We start from the raw sequence: 16,662 nt of genomic DNA, 5'->3' as shown, positions 1-16,662 counted from the left end.
ATAGGACCCAGACTCAGTCAAGACCCACAGAGCTTGGTGACATTTTATTGAAGCTATTTCAGGCAACTAGCAGGCACAGGGAGCAGGTAGTTGAGAAGGGTTTAAAATGATCAGAGTGGGGGTGACTTTTTCTGAAGCAGGGAACTCTTGCCTTCATGTCAGCCACGTGGCAGCTCATCTCTACTTGTCTTGGGAGTGCATTTCTGTCTTGAATACGTGGCAGGTGTTTTGAGAGTTTAGAACTCTTCTAACTAAAGAGGGAAACTGCCTTGTGAAGGCCAGCCTTGGAAAGATCTCTGCGTTTTCCTCACCCCCCTATTCTACTGCCACCCTACCTCTGCCCTTCAAGGGGCTGAGCAGCGTTTCCCCCCAGGAACATGGAAGGAAGAGCTGCCTCTCCTCTGGGTCTGCTCTCTCAGGCCTTCCCTGTGTGGGTGGGGCATTTGGTGGCCTGCCTTCAAGAGTTTCAGTTGTGACTAATACTGGCGGTGGGCAAATCCACACCACAGACATTTCAGAGACAGGAAAATAGAAAAAGGAAAATCAGGAGAGAGAAAGAGCAGGAAATGTATTGCCACACAGAAAAGTGGGGGAGGGAGAGGAAGAAAGGAGATGAATAAGGAGAGAGGAGGAGAGGAGGGAGATGGAGAGAGGAGACATACAGGATGGCAGAGGACGAGTGTAACAGGAGTGAGGGTGAAAGGGAAAGTGGAAAGACCGGGTAGAAAAGGAGGGAAAACTTCCCAGAAGAGATGTGGCCAGCACAGAGGTAAGGGAAGTCCTGAGCCTGGTGGGTTGTTTTGCAGGTGGACTCCCCCAGGGCAGTTCTAATAGATGCTGACGGGACTCCTTTTCCCAGAGTGTCTGTTGTAGGCACCTGGTGCTGGGCTGCCTTTCTCGCACCCTCACAGAGCCTGCCTCCTCCCCCTCATCATCAGGACAGTGCTGTTCAGGCCTGTAATTCTAATGTGGCTTAAATGAGGCAGATTGGGAAGGAATTTGGCTATAAAATATCACCTAATGCAGCCCTTGGCCATAAAGAACTTTTGGATTCTTGATAAAATTATCCCATTCTCCTATGAATAATCAAGAGATGGTAATATTTTGATGGGTGTTGATTTCTCATTCAAATATGCTGTTGGTGGGAGTTGTCATGCAAAAGTGGCGGGCAGCCTGAGCAAAGACAAGAAGGAAGAAGGTGAAGAGGCTGTATGTGGGCAGGGGTTGCAACATTTTCCTGGTTTCAGGGGCCTGCAGGGGAAGTATTCTGCCTGTGGTGAGAAAGCTCATGCGGAAACTCGGCCTAGACTGCACTCAACTTTCTTGGAGCACCAAGGTCAATTCTAAGCCCCGCTCCCAGGGAACCCCAGCTCCAAGGTTGTCCTTTGAATGTCAGATAGGACCCAGACTCAGTCAAGACCCACAGAGCTTGGTGACATTTTATTGAAGCTATTTCAGGCAACTAGCAGGCACAGGGAGCAAGTAGGGCAGGTGAAGGGCTGTGGCTGCAGTGGGTCTGGGCTGGGCAGAAGGAGGAAGGTCCAACTGCACTCCTGTTCTGCAAGCTACTGAAGGGCAAAGTCCTAGCCCAGGTCTGGTTCAGAGCAGTTGAATCAGCATTAGTCAGAAAGGATGCCTGTGGCCCCTGGAGGGCTCTGGGATTGGGGAGTGGGTCGGGTGCCTCTGTGCGGACCTGTCTGAGGCGGAGGGAGGATAAGGCAACCTCGGAACTCATTTCCCCGTTCCCGTTCCCTGTGCTTCCTGCTGCCAGGATTGATCGTGTGCAGTGGGTGTCAACAAAGCGGCAGGCCTTGGGGCAGGGAAGTGGGGGCCTGCTAGGGCAGGGGTAAGGGATGGGGCCGCAGCAGAGGTGGGTGGGACCCTTTAGCTCCTATAACTCTTTTTAGTGGACGTCTTGGAGATGATGCGCATGCTCGAGGTGCTGCCGCCCAAGCTGCGGCCGCTGGTGGAACTGAAGCCGGGGCTGCCGGTGCCATAGGAGAGGCTGCTGCTGTAGCCGCTGCCGCCCCCGCCGTAGCAGCCGCCGCCGTAGCCGCCGCCCCCGCTGTAGCCGCCGCCCCCGGAGGAGGAGACCACAGCTGTAGAGAGAAGGCACAGAGCACACTGGCAGTCTCCGCCAGTTTCCCAAGACCCACCCTCCCCAGGTCTGGTGCCCTCCCACGGTACTTCCTCAGGGATCAGGAATCTCCTCTGTCCCCCAGGAGTAGGGGCAGAGGGTGGGCACGGACTCCTGTCCCCATCGCACGTCCTTTTCAAAGCCTTTTCACAGCTGTGACCTCAACTGACCTGAGAGGATGCTATGCCTACGAGCACCCCCTTTTTACAGAGAGAAAACTGGAGGCACAAAGAGATCAAGCTGCAAGCCCAAGGTCAGCCCTGCCAGAAACCAAGGCACTAGGCTCCCTCGTGGCGTTCGGTCCTCATCTACACCAGGGGCTCTCACCCAATGGAGTGTGAGGCCTGGCACACTGTGAGGGGTTCCTGACTTCCTTGCTGGGATACGCCGGGAAGCCATCCAGATGAGCTTCCCCACATGCAAATCCCCCTCTGCTGCGTGCGTCCGTAGAGGCAACTGCTCAAATACTGACAGTGACAGGGAGCGCGCTGTCTCTAGATGCAGCTGTCCCTAGCCCATCCGACATCTGAAGACACCTCTGTGACCTCCCCTCTCAGGTATATTTCTCCAGGGGAACTATGTCTGTTTCCTTTATTAATCAGTTTCAAGCTCTCCCTCATCCTGACTCTCCAGCCGCCCTAATGTGGTCTGATCTACACTGGGCCCAAGGGGACTCTCCTTCCCATGCCCAGGACTCAGGGCTCCATGAATACCACCCGCTGGGTCCCTATGGGAGATGATTCCTCCCCACCTCCCTCGGGTGGGCTGAGGCCAAGCCGGGTCAGTCATGGCTCAGCTTGTTCAATTAATTTGCTTCCATTCTAAATGGAAGTCTTTACATTTGAAAGCCTGTTTAGTAGGCTCTTGTCAACTGTGTGAGTTTGAATCCTTGCCAGAACTGGCTGAGAAAGCAGGGGTTCAGATGGGGGACCCACTTCTGCCCTATCACTGGGGTCCCCTGAGGCTTAGGTGGAGTCATTTCTGTGGACATATGACCCCCCCTGGGACGGGCCCTGGGGGTGAGGAGTCATCCCAAGTCTCTCTCGACCCCACTGGGAGGAAGGGCCAAAGAAGACAGAGGTCTCCACAAAGCCCCTCAGAGGGTCTTAATGACGTTCCTAAACCAGCTTGTTCATGTTCTAGTCATCAGATCCTTGTCAGTGATGCTATCAGCTTCCACTTTGTCTCCCACTTTTCTATCATCCCAAGACATTTACTCACAGATATTCACGGCTCCAACACCTTCTCCGATGAGTCTGTTGCAGGTGGGAGAGAAAGAGACATTTGCTGAGACGTTAAAGAGCCCTGGCTTCTCTGTGTTTAGAACTGTCAGCACAGAGCGCTTACTGTGTGCCAGACACTATGCTTTACACACTTTCCTTTCATCTCATCAGCTTAAGGAAGTTCCTGTGGATCTGTGAGGGGACATCTAGATGATAAAACCAGTTACAATATGTAGAGAAATGGGGAGAGGGACCCGTGCTGACTACATAGAGAGGGACAATTAGACTGGAGGCATATCTGGGTAACACAGAGCCCTGTGAGGCTTGTCCAAAGTCTGGCCTCATTTGTCATAGGGTCAGGGCAAAAATGGCCCTTACGGTGGCCTTCTAGGTAGTCATGGGCCACTTTTCCCTGAGACCTTACACCTTGCCCCCTGCCCCATGTCCAGTTGGAGCCGTGGGAGGAGCTGTGACTGCAGGCAGCCTCCAGGAAGCAGCTGTGTTTGAACCCTGTTTCTACCCTTGGTATGTCTGTCTGGGGCCTGGCACTGTGGGGTTCTTGGCCTCTGCGGCATTGTTATCATGCTCTGGTGGAGTCTGTTTGAGCCATGGTGGGAGGAAAAAGTAACCCACCGGTTCTCCTCTCCCTCCAGCAGCTTCTTATAGGTGGCAATCTCGATGTCCAGGGCCAGCTTGACATTCATGAGCTCCTGGTACTCGCGCAGCTGCCTGGCCATGTCCTGCTTGGCCTTCTGCAGGGCGTCCTCCAACTCAGTCAGCTTGTGCTTGGCGTCCTTGAGGGCCAGCTCCCCACGCTGCTCGGCATCCGCAATGGCGGCCTGGAGTGCGGCACACTACCAGGAGAACACAGGGGTTTGTGAAATTGTCCACAGAGAATGCAGAAAGATGTGGGCTTTAGATTAAAAATATGGAGGAATTTTTAGAAATGGATTTCATACAAAGGAGTCTGGAGCTTTATCATGTTTAAAAATAAGATTAATCTCTGTCCCTTGTGGATAATTTGAGACAGCCAGGATTGAGAAAATGATTTTGGGGGTGGGGTCCTTCCCAATGCTGAATGTCTGTGGATAGTGGGTAAGTAAAGCAGGTCAAGGTTCTGCCATGGATGCCTCCAGGGAACAGAGCCTTTGCTGGGAGCATTGGTGTTGGACAGAATTCAGGAAGAAGGTCCTGACACCCGTGGTGAGGCAGGAGGCTGTGCTTTCCTGGGTGGTCACTCATCTGGGGAGGCCTCACTCTGCATGGGCTGAATTAGGACCGGCCCAGGACTGCCCAGGGGTAGGGGCATGGCTAGGATGCCTCTGGGAGCTCAGTCCTACACTACCTGCTTCTTCAGGTTATCAATCTCAGAGCGCAGCCTCTGCATCATTCGGTTCAGCTCAGAGATCTCCATCCTGGTGGTGCGGAGGTCATCCCCGTGCTGGCCAGCAGAGCGCTGCAGCTCCTCGTACTGGGGGGAAGGAGAAGCAGGAGGAAGCAGATTCAGGTCAAGGAAGAGAAGGCAGTCATTTCCCAGGGTCCAACAAGCTTTCAATGCATTGCTTGGAGGCCCCTCGCCTTGCCCTTGCCACTCTCCATCAAATCCATCCCTGTTGTCCCTGGGCCCTGCCTCTCACTCTTGGTGTCCACAAGCTCTGCACCACAGTTGGACCTTTCTTCTTGGATACAGCCTTTTGTTCTTCTCCATTGAAACTAGGCATTTCATTCTCAGCCCATCACTCTCTGATTTTAAAGCTCTTTCGTGTTTCTTTTCCTTAATACCACATCTCATATCCCCACTGACTCCCCAGCTCAGAGTGTTGGCTCTAATCTGGAAAGTGTCATTGTGTGACCCATATCCATCCTTTGTCCTCCTTACTCCCCATTCCCTCAGCCCCAGACTATTCTAGCTTTCTCCTCTGGATCCAGGAGGCTCAGCCTACCTCTTGTTCCCACCCTCCCTCTCTTGCTCCTCTTGGCCCTGGTGGATGGTATGTCCAGCTCTCCCTTGCCTCTCCTCTACAGGGCATTGGAGGTGTGTCCATCCTTCCAGTGGCAGAAGGACTTACCACCTCCTACCTTTATTCGGCTACTCCCTCAGGTCCTGATGGTGCAGCCCAAGGAGTGTTCAGTACAGAGGCTAAGCCCCAGGCTGAACTCAGATAGATCCCTTCAACTCTATCAGATGGAGACATAGGAGAGGACAAGGCTTTTATCTTTGAAATTCCAGTTCTGTACAATTGTTTCATGAACATGATGTTGACACCTCACCTTGGTCTGATACCAGGACTCAGCCTCGGCCCGGCTGCGGTTGGCGATGTCCTCATATTGGGCCTTGACCTCGGCGATGATGCTGTCCAGGTCCAGCTTGCGATTGTTGTCCATGGACAGGACCACAGAGGTCTCAGAGATCTGGGCTTGAAGCTGAGCCAGCTCCTGTGATGGGGTACAAATGGGAGAGCAGAGCAGGATGTCATGTGTGTGTGTGCATGTGTGTTGGGACACTGTCACCAGGTCCCCGGAACAGGTCTTGACATTGAGGGCCTCAGTTGCACAGTTGGGGTGTAGCAGTCGGCTTAGGTCTAACAGGGCTGGGGCGTTAGGAAGGTCACTGGGTTCACTCCCATTCTTATCATCAACCCATCTGCATGGAGGGAGTGGCAGCACAGTAACCCTAGCTGCTCTGTCACTCCTGTTGTGAAGGGAATGCACCTTGTTGTAACCTGTCAGTGCCAAGATGTCTCATATTCTGAGAAAAACACACCCTTTCACACCAAGTAAAGAAATCATCTTGTGACAGAAAACTGAGTCAGATGGAGCCAAAAAGCCTTGCTGCATCTCAATCTTGTTTCCCAACTTTGCTCTTCCCAGTAACTTGGGGACAGGAAATGGAAATTTGCTGGAAAGAACAGAAAGGGTGCCTGACTGAAAAATTTAAGTCTTGGATCTGCCAAGCAGGTGAGATAGCATCTCTGAGTCTCAGACAGGAGCCTTTAATAAATTCATGTACATGTGAAATGACTTTTGAAACAATAAACCCACAATTAATTTTTACTAATGATTACTCCTCAGCTTCATCTAGGGCAGTGGTTCCAAACATGTGATCCTCAGACCAGCAACGTCAGCATAACCTGGGAACTTGGTTGAAATGCAACATTTTGGGTCCCACCATGGAGTCACTGAATCAGACTTTGTGTGTTACTAAGACCTCTAGAAGATTCTGATGCTTCTAAAATTTGAAAATAACCTGTCCAAAACACAAATTTAAGTGAAAATATTCCTTCCTTTCTTAACTAACAATTGGTTCATGCATTTCCTGCTTCAGGAAATTGTTATTTTTTGTGTCCTGCAATTTGTTTTTCATAGTTTTTTGCTGGTAGCTGTTGTAGCTTGAGAGTCTCAACCCATGGGCTTGCTGGGCTATGAGCTAGTTCAGAATTAGGAACAAACAGCACACGTGTCAGGATTAAAGTGAATAAGGAGAAAATGATGCCTTTTTGCCCCATGTGAGCTATTGGTCACTGAAGCCATCCAAAGACACAGAACTGATGTTCCTGCTCCTGGAAAAACATGATCAGCTTCTGTTGAGCACCGAACATATGTAACCCCCTGGGCATATCACCTGTCCCTACGAGGCCTACCTGGGGGCATCCAATATCCTCTACAGTCTCTCCTTGACATCACTGATTCCATCCTTATCTCTCTCCCCTCACTCATTCTACTCCAGCCACGTTGCCTCTTCCTGGCATTCCTGCTTGCCACTGCTCCTTATTGTCATTTTTTTCATTGTCCCTGTTGTGCCTGATATGGTATTGAGGCTCTGCTGCCAGTCTCGCACACTGCACCAAAAGATGCAAGAACTCAGGGGCTTGATTTTATTTGCTCAATGCTTTGCCTGCAGCTCCCAAGAATAATGTCTGACTCTTAACAAAACGTGACTTCAGGAGAACGAAGCAATTGTGTTGTGTGCTTCTAGAAGCACCTGAAGGCTCACTGACTGTCACTTGATTTGCATAATTGTGTCATTCTGTAGCCAAGAATAACAGGTAAATTTAAGCTGAAATGGGTGAACAAGTTGCTCAGATAGTTCTATGGAAATCATGCAGTTCCTTTGTCTGACCAACAAGACATATGTGGTCCAGGAGGTCAAGGTTAAATTTCTCACCTCACCTGACCCATCAGGTACCTCATCTTTCTCCTTAGGTAAGGGACGCAGCATCTGTTCCCTGACTTCCAACCCAGGGATGGGGGCAGAGCAGAGAAGAGATCAGAACAGGAACTGGTAACCCCTGTGCCCAGCCGAGGGCACCCAGCCTCCAGCCACTCTGAGGGGAGCGATGGGCACTGCTTACCGCATCGTAGAAAGCTCTCAGGAAGTTGATCTCATCCATTAAGGCATCCACCTTGGCCTCCAGCTCCACCTTGTTCATGTAGGCAGCATCCACGTCCTGGGCACAGAACATGCTGTCACTCTGAGTCCTACCCAGTCTGGGTTAACCTGCTCCGCTGCTGAGCGGGAGAACTTCAACTCCCAGGGATGAGAGCAGTTCTTTATTCCAGGCTATGGAGTGGGACTGGCAGGGGTGAGGTGGGGGGATCCAAACTGTGTGAGGATCAGGGCTCAGGGAGTGCCCATGTGGAAAGACTTCCTGTGTCGCCTCCGTATGGTGAGGATAACCCCATCCTGGGCCCTTGGGCTCTCTCAGCCTCTCCCTGAGGCTCTCAGTGGCTTCCCCTTCTCCTTGCACTCTCTGCCCCTTCCTCCCCTTCATACACTACTGCTCCCTTCTCCCTCCTGCAGTTTAGCTCAGGGCTGGTTCTTCCCTCCCTCTGCCTGTCCCCAGCTAAGTGGGAAAGCCCACAACTCTGTGGAGCTGATCCTTGTTTCACACCATCCCCCAAGCCTGTCTTGATGTCATGGACACTCAGCCCAGTGTAAGGCCCATGTTGCTTCCCTTTTCCCTGCACTGGACTCCATGTGGGGAGGGGGCTGGTGTTGTGATTTATGACTTGGACTTTGGAGCCCTGGATCCTGACTCACTTCTGATTATCTGGGTAACCTGGGGTAACTTGCTTAAGCTCCATGAGTCTGAGTTTTCTCAATTCTAAAGTAAAACCTGCTTCCAAGATTCGTTGCACAAATTAACTCAAGCCTTATATGCAAAGGCCACTGACTTAAGTGGCAGCTGTCACTCCTGGAAGGAGCTGCCTGGGAGTTAAAAGGGAGTATCCCTGTCCCCTCACCTTCTTCAGCATCACAAACTCATTCTCTGCCACCGTGCGCTTGTTGATTTCTTCTTCGTACCTGTGGAAAGCGTCAGATGTGGATTCATGTTAGGGGCAGGGTGGGGGGTCTGAGAGTAACATGGGTCTGCCCACCATGGGTCTGCAGAGCAGACCTGGAAAATGAGCTGCTATAGCAGAGCTCTCCTGCTACACATGTGCGCCCAAATTCCATATCAACCATCACCCACCTACTCCTATCCAAACAAAACCTAAGCCCCAAACAACAATAAAACAGAACCGGCCCTCATGCTTTCCGAGCTTGTTTTTCACATGGCCTTGCCCTTTAGCCTGCTTAGGTCCTATAAAGGGGGACAGATGTTTCCTTTTATACCCCACGGTCTTGCCCCAGTCCCAACAGAGTCTGTGAGTGGAGGAACAGAGAACAGTAGGAGGTCAGCAGTCCTAGGCTTCAGCGGCTTCTCATGCCAAAGGTGCCCTCATGCTTTTCTGTTTTGTCCTTGGCCATATTGACCCTGTCTTAGGGAGCAGAGTCTTCAGGCTAATAGGAGAGACCCACCCCTTCGTCAGCTTCCTCATTCTTCAATCTTCCCCGAGGCTGCAACCCTTCACTCCCAACTTTGCCTACTGATCTCTGGGAAGGGGGTTGTACTTCTGCTCTAGTGACCCATTTTCTACCCAACCTTTCTAAGTATCAGGGAATCTCACCCTCTCAGAGGCTCTAGACAGCTGTGGTTGTGGCTTTGTCTCCTCTACCTTCCAGCTGAGTAACCCCAGGCAGGTCACTTAACCTCTCATAGGTGCCCTTCCCCTCAATGAAATGGCATGTTGTTATTCTTTTGAAACCACAAAGCACTGTCCCACATGATGTATATAATCACATCTCCCCTGCTTTTAAATTGCCTGTGCTGTCCAGTAGGACCTGAGATAACTTCTTTCCTGCCAATTGATTTGGTTTTCCTTATTGTTTCCTTGCATTGCCTTTTCACCAAATACAAACATCTGTTCTTCAACTAATTTCATGCAGATGTCCTTGTCTTCTGTGTTTCCCAGCTCACAGGCCTTCTGCCAGAAGGTGAGCACCAAGTGGCTCTGCACAGGCCTCTTAGACACCTGCTGCAGGAACATTGCCATCCGTTAACTGGGGGCACACTCTTCAACCCCCCAAATCCTTCCTCTGTGCCTCTTTCCTTCTCAGCATTAAGCTTTCATCTCATCCTCCAAGAAGCCTTCTTGGATTGAGGCATTGTTACTCCACATTTGCATTCATCTGCACTTGCTTTCCTTGTCACTACATATACCTAAACATCAATACAATAAAAATAGCTAACACGTATTAACAACTTACTATGTTCCAGGCACTGGGCACTCTTCCAAGTAGTTCATATGCAAGTTTTGATTTAATATTTTCAACCCCCCATATAACGTAGGTACCATTAGTATCCCCTTTAACAGACAAAGGAATTGGGGCTTACAGAAGTGAGTTTTTTGAGTCTCCCGCTTACCATCATTTCACTGCCTGACTCACTTACGACTTGGCAGGGCTCCATTCACCTGCGTAGGTCACTTAGACCACCATACTGAAACGTGCATTTAAGAAAGTAGGCATCAGACTTCCAGTCAAGATGGAGGCATAGGTAGACATGCTTCACTTCCTCACGAAACCACAGAGAGAATTACAACTAAACCTCAAAACAAGTAATAAATAAATAACACCCAGAACTGTCAGAATATCAAACTGCATCAAAGTCCAAAAACCAAGGATTTAAAGAAGCCACATTCACCCAGACTTGTAGGAGGGGTGGAGACATGGAGATGGGTGGAGAGGCGAGAAGACACACTGAGGTGGCAGTGGGAATGAGTGGCCCCATATTCATGTGTGGCAGATAAAAATCGGGATGGATACCTTGGGAGCCATTCCAGCCACAGACCAGACTGCACAACCCAGGGTTCTAGCACCAGGAAGATAAATCCCCATAACTTCTGGCTGTAAAAACCAGTAGGTGTTGGGACAGCAGAAGAAACTGTTGGATTTCCAGGAGACTCCATTTAAAGGGCCTGCATAGTCTTAAAATGTATGCAAACCTACCCACTCTGGGATTCAGCACCAGGGCAACATCTAGAAGGGTACCAGTTGCATAAGGAGAGTAGGTAAAGTGACTGAAAATGGGGTGAGTGCTGGGTAAAACTCCAGAAACCAGGTAGCGGCACTGTCCCCTCTCTGAGACCTCCCCACACACTGAGCCACAAAGTGGTGAAGTGGATTGCCCCACCCTGGCAATTACCTAAGGAGCCACCCTACACAATTTACAGGTACCTTTTTGACAATAAGCCACACTACTAAGACAGAGTCAAAGCAGCTCTACCTAATACACGGAAACAAACATGGGGAAGCTGCAAAATTGAGGAGACAAAGAAACATGGCCCAAATGAAAGGATAGGAAAAAACTTTAGAAAAAGAACTATACAAAATGGAGATAGCCAACCTATCAGATGCAGAATTCAAAACACTGGTGATCAAGATGCTCAGAGAACTCATTGAATACAGCAACAACATAAAGGAGGAAATGAAGGCTACACTAAGTGAAATAAAGAAAAATCTATAAGGAACAGTGAAGGGAAGCAAGCTGGGGTTCAAATCAATGATTTGGAACATAAGGAAGAAATAAGCATTCAACCAGAACAGAGAGAAGAAGCAAGGATTAAAAAAAAAAAATGAAGATAGTATAAGAAGCTTCTGGGATATCTCCAAATGTGCCAACATCTGAATCATAGGGGTGGCAGAAGAAGAGAAAGAGCAAAAAATTGAAAATTTATAAAAAAAAACAGCAAAGAAAACTTCCATAATTTGGCAAAGGAAATAGACATACAAGTCCAGGAAGCATGGAGAATCCCAAACAAGTTGGACCTAAAGAGGGCCACACCAAAACACATCATAATTAAAATGCCAAAGTTTAAAGATAAAGAGAGAAGCTTAAAAGCAGTAAGAAAAAAGCAGAGTTACCTACAAAGGAGTTTCCATAAGACTATCAGCTGATTTCTCAAAAGAAACTTCACAGGTAAGAAGGGACTGGCAAGAAGTATTCAGAGTGATGAAAAGCAAGGACCTACAACCTAGATTACTCTATCCAGCAAAGCTACTATTTGGAATGGAAGGGCAGATAAAGTGCTTCCCAGACAAAGTAAGGCTAAAGGAGTTCATCATCACCAAGCCATTATTACATGAAATATTAAAGAGACTTGTTTAAGAAAAAGATCAAAACTATAAACATTAAAATGGCAACAAATTCACAATTATCAATAACTGAATCTAAAAAAATACAAAGTAAACAACAGAACAGGAACAGAATCATAAATATGGAGGTCATTTGGAGGATTATCAATCACTTGGGAGGGAGAAGGGGGAAAATGGGGTAAAGGTGTAGGGATTAAGAAGCATAATGGATAGGTACAAAATTGATAGGGGGGGTGTTAAGATAGTATAGGAAATGGAGAAGCCGAAGGACTTATATGAACAATGCATAGACATGAACTTGTGTGAGGGATTGCTGGAAGGAAGGTGGGTACCAGGGAGAGGGGGACAAAGGGGAAAACATTGGGACAACTGTAATAGCATAATCAAGAAAATACATTAAAAAGAAATGAGTTTTCTTTAGGTCTTTCAGCTAGTAAGTTGTTGAGACAAGATTCTAAAGCCACTGACTAGATATGATACTGCTGTCTATAACTTTCTGTGGTCTTGGAAATGCTCTATATCTGCATCTGCCATGGCACCCGTTAGCCACATGTGGACTGAGCACCAGAAATGTGGCTAGTGTGATGGAGGAGCTAAATTTAAAATTTTATTCAATTTTAATGAGCTTAAATTTACATAGGCATGTGTGGCTAGTGGCTACCATGTTAGCACAACTCTAGAGCCTTAGCTCTTACCACATTGCACAAACAGTAACTAAAACTGCTCGTTGAGTGACTTATTTTAAAGACAATTAGAAATAAATTAGAACAACAAAAATAAGAAATTACTCATACCTATAGGCACATCTTTAGTGGCATGGGTGTGTGTTGCCAGGGAGAGGGCCGCATATATGGGTTTCTTTCCTCTGTTCCCCACCCCTTGGTCAGGATTGAGGCAAATAAGTGGGCATTGTGTAAATTAGTAATGGGAATGAATTGAACAAATGAGAGGGTGAGATTCAATGGGTTTAATTCTTAACTCGTGAGTTGCCACTTGTATACACTTGGATAAGTCAGTTACTCTCTCAGAGCCTTATTTTCCTCATCTGCAGAATTTACCAGGTTGTCATGTGCATCATGCTCTCTGTGCCCATGTTTCATCCTATGTAATGCCAGCCTCTCCCCAAAGCCCCAACATTCTTAAAGGTAGGGTCCCAGTTCACTTTCTGAGTCTGCCTTGGTGCCCTAAACTGTGTGTCCCACTGGGCACTTTTGGAGGAGTTGGCTGAGCATGCACTCACTTGTTCTTGAAGTCCTCCACCACGTCCTGCATGTTCTTCAGCTCTGTCTCCAGCCTTGACCGCTCCCCACCCAGGCTGTCCAGCTGCCGCCTCAGGTTGCTGATGTAGGCTTCAAACATGGGCTCGATGTTGGCCCTGGTGGTTTTATGCTCCTGCAGGAGGCTCCATTTTGTCTCTAGGACCTTGTTCTGCTGCTCCAGGAACCGCACCTGCCCCCGCCAGAGGTGAGAGACTGTGAGGGCTTCCTTGCAGCAGCCTCCCAGGACCCTCCTTATCAAACAGTGTAAGGGGGTGCTCTGCAAAGCCTCATAGTCCAGGTGGCAGGTTCCTCCTCATCATCCTCAGCCTGGAAGTAGCCTGGAATGTAGAGAGCTAAGCAAACGTAGGTGCAATGGGCCCAGGACAAGGTGGTGGCTTGGTTTGGAGGGGAGAGAATCATGGAGGCCCAAAGGGGCTGGGAACTCTGACCACACCAAACCATGCTGATGTGTGGTAGGTGAAGAAAAGAACAGTCTACCATCACATTACTGGGTGACATTTTGATTCCCATTAAATGGATAGGGTTCTTGGCAGAGAATTCAACCTGTGTATTTTCTTTCCAATACAATTTCTTGAGATCTGGAAGCTGGGACTCAGTTGCCCACACACCCCAGGCATGCTAGAATGGGACACACTGGAGTGGCATGGAGGGGATCTGGGCATAGTCTCAGCCATGTCCCGCTAGCTTTGTGGCCTCGAAAAGCCCTTTCCTCTCTCTGTTCTCTCAGGTCCTCTGTGGTCTTGTGCTACAAATTTGGCTTTTTTGAATTGCACTTAGCAGCCTCTTAGCCTGGAAACGTATGCAACACTTTCTCCCTAAACAAAGTCCTTCCCTTGGGAACAGATGGAATGACACACAACCTCAGAGAATGAAGGAATAGCCTCCAAGGCTGGAGATGGCAATATGCCCTGCAGAGGGTCTTTGACAAATGCACCTACCCCACCTGTTATCAGAGGAAGGAGGGCAATCCTGGCTCCAAGTCCCTCCCTAGTTACAGCCCTTTATTCCCCATGCCCCATCCAGATGAAACTAGGAAAAGCAGGGCCCACGTTCTTTCCCTCAGAGCCAGTCTCCTGGAAATCTCACAGCTGTTGATGTGAACACCAGGCCAAGTGGGGTGACATCATTGACAAAGGTGAATAACTACTGCCTCAGTGGTTAGGTTTTACACATTTAAAGACTTGGGTCCATATGATGAGGCATTTCATAGACTGTTAGGCCTGCGAAGGCACCTTGGAGTTCATCTGCCCAATCCAACCAAGGCCTGAGAAGTTAGGGATTCTACCAGGAGAGCCAAAAATGGACCTGGGCTGGTTGCGTCTTAGGTTGGCATGCTTTTTTCTAGATCCCAGGTGTGGAATCTGAATGACCCAGATCCTTGAACTGGTTCTTTCCAGGCAAAAACAACCAGCTAAGGTGTGAACCAGTGGTGATGCAAAATAAAATCTAAAATAGAATTATTTATTTCCCCAAACTGGGAAAATCCCTAGGATTCCAGGCCACACAACAATGGGGGCCCAGGGCTGAAGTCACAGCTTTCCTCTTCCCAAAAGAAAAGAGTGAAACACTTGAGCAGCTCCTGGCTGACGACCAGCTTCCCAGACATACCCAGATCACTAGAGAGGTCGCCATGGGGGCCTCTTGCTCCTATTAAACTGGGCAGGAAAAAGTGACCTCAGCCCACTTCTATGAACTGAATTTGTAACCTTTCTTTCCTTTATCTTCTTCCCTCCAAACTGGTCCCCTTTCAGGGTCTAATTTTAATCCCATTACACGACCACTAGCCATCACAAGAGGAATGTCCTTGCAGTAAGTCAGAAAGCTCTGAAGCCTGGAGGTGGACATTTTCTTCTCCCACCTCAACAAAATGGGAAACCACCCCATCCTCCATCCTGTCAGTAGTTTTCTCACTCCCCAAGACCACAGGTCTTGGGCAAATCTCAGTTGACCTTAGAAAAGCACAGAGAGTAGAGATCCCCCAGAGTTTCTGGTGGGCACCCCACTTGCCTCTCACCTTGTCGATGAAGGAGGCAAACTTGTTGTTGAGAGTCTTGATCTGCTCCTTCTCCTCCTTCCGCACTCGTTGGAGAGAGGGGTCGATCTCCAGGTGGAGGGGTGTCAGAAGGCTCTGGTTGACAGTGACCTCCTGGATGCCCCCAGCTCCAGGCATCATCCCTCCTCCAAATCCCCCTACCCTGTACCCTATACCGCCAAGACCCATCCCATAGCCAGCGCCACCAAAGCCCCGGTTGGAGCGGTAGCCCCCGCTGACGGAGATTCTCTTGCTGCCTCCAAGGCCGTGGAGACTCCTGGTCCCAAAGCCACCCCCAAAGCCACCCCCAAAGCTCTTCCCGCCCTGGGTCACGGAGACAGAGCTGAAGCTGTTCCGGCTGCCTGGGAGGAGGTTCACTGAGGAAGTACTGAAGTTCCGAGTGCCCCCTGACTTGACGGTGATAGAGGATCGTTGGGTCATGATGGGAGCTGGAGCCAGAGGGTCAGAGGAGCAAAAATGTCAAAAGGATGAGGAGACTTCAGAGTCTAACTCTCTCAAAATCTCCTTGACTTTTATCCTTTTCAAGAACTGGGCTTGGCCGAAGAAGATCAAAGACCACTGTGTTGAGTTCATTTCAATGGCATGTCTGGCCACGGCCCATCTTCCTGCCCCACTAATCATCATGGGGAACACCCTAGCTAGGACAGGACTGGGCCTGGGCATTCGAGCCCAGGGCAGGCCTGGGTCCTGAGCCCCCCGCCTGCCCAGGTTCTCTGCCACATGCTGGAGACACTCCTTCTCTAGCTCATCTGCTCCTCTCATCTTGCTTTCCAGGTCTTGGACTCTGAACCCAAGCGCTTGATTATGCCCTTCCCATCATTATGGTCACTTATAAAGAAACCCCATTTGCTGAAGATTCAGTCTGTGTGAGATCATGTGGCAGGTCATTTGCAAGCACTGTGTCGTTTGATTTTCATGATAACTTTGTGAGGGTGGGTGGCAATAAAAATTGCTGACATTTACTGAGCACCTACTATGGGAAGCTATTTTACACTTGTCTACTCATACAATCTATACACAGCACCCTGTGGTGGTGATTACTGTTCTTGTTTTGCACGTGAAGCAATTGAGGCACAGAGTAAAGACACTTGGCAGACTCTGCATAGCTAGTGACTGCTGCGCCGATGTGGGGGCCCCGTGGTCTGACTGCACCACACAGTGATGGACAGAGGTGGCTTGGCAAAGAGAAGAGGACTCCGGATTTCACTCCAAATTCCTGTCCCCTCTACTCCTCTTGTCCCAGGTCTTAATTTGCTCATTCCCACCCCCACCCCACCAGGGATCTATCTTTAAGTTGTTCTCAGTGTCATTTCCCTCCTACTTGTCATCCTCTCCCCTTCAACGCTTCCAAATTTTCCCTGATGAGAGGGGTCCAGGAGACTGCAAACTCAGGAATGCGGGAGCTTCCCGGATGTCTTATAGCTGCAATTATGGGCCTGAATGCCTCCTCTGCCAGGTGAAAGCACTGCCCCAGGGCGGGCTTTTAACTC

The 16,662-nt window shown here is 49.3% G+C and overlaps 1 protein-coding gene across 1 annotated transcript; it reads right to left on the bottom strand.

The window, feature by feature from the left end:
* Positions 1–1,884: 1,884 nt before the first annotated feature.
* LOC129084576 (keratin, type II cytoskeletal 5-like) lies at positions 1,885–15,592 on the bottom strand. The gene is made up of 9 exons (XM_054590780.1): positions 15,134–15,592; positions 13,080–13,288; positions 8,605–8,665; positions 7,713–7,808; positions 5,632–5,796; positions 4,706–4,831; positions 3,994–4,214; positions 3,359–3,393; positions 1,885–2,099 (listed from the first exon to the last, which is right to left on the bottom strand). Exons 1-9 carry the CDS (start codon positions 15,590–15,592, stop codon positions 1,885–1,887), a joined length of 1,587 nt encoding a protein of 528 aa, XP_054446755.1.
* Positions 15,593–16,662: the final 1,070 nt, after the last annotated feature.

Source organism: Pteronotus mesoamericanus, unplaced genomic scaffold, assembly GCF_021234165.1.
Source record: "Pteronotus mesoamericanus isolate MK-2021 breed Mesoamerican mustached bat unplaced genomic scaffold, CSHL_Meso_final scaffold_21, whole genome shotgun sequence".
Lineage (NCBI taxonomy): Eukaryota > Metazoa > Chordata > Mammalia > Chiroptera > Mormoopidae > Pteronotus > Pteronotus mesoamericanus.
Note: the sequence above shows the minus strand (reverse complement) of the source record. Positions and strands in the feature narration are given on the sequence as shown.

What these genes read in the sequence shown, in the direction of transcription:
- LOC129084576 (XM_054590780.1), bottom strand. Translation starts at nt 15,592, where the DNA reads ATGACCCAACGATCCTCTATCACCGTCAAGTCAGGGGGCACTCGGAAC. An exon ending in TTGCCTCCTTCATCGACAAG is followed by an intron (nt 13,289 to 15,133) that starts GTGAGAGGCAAG and finishes TGGCGGGGGCAG; the next exon opens with GTGCGGTTCCTGGAGCAGCA. An exon ending in TGAGAGCTTTCTACGATGCG is followed by an intron (nt 5,797 to 7,712) that starts GTAAGCAGTGCC and finishes ACCCCATCACAG; the next exon opens with GAGCTGGCTCAGCTTCAAGC.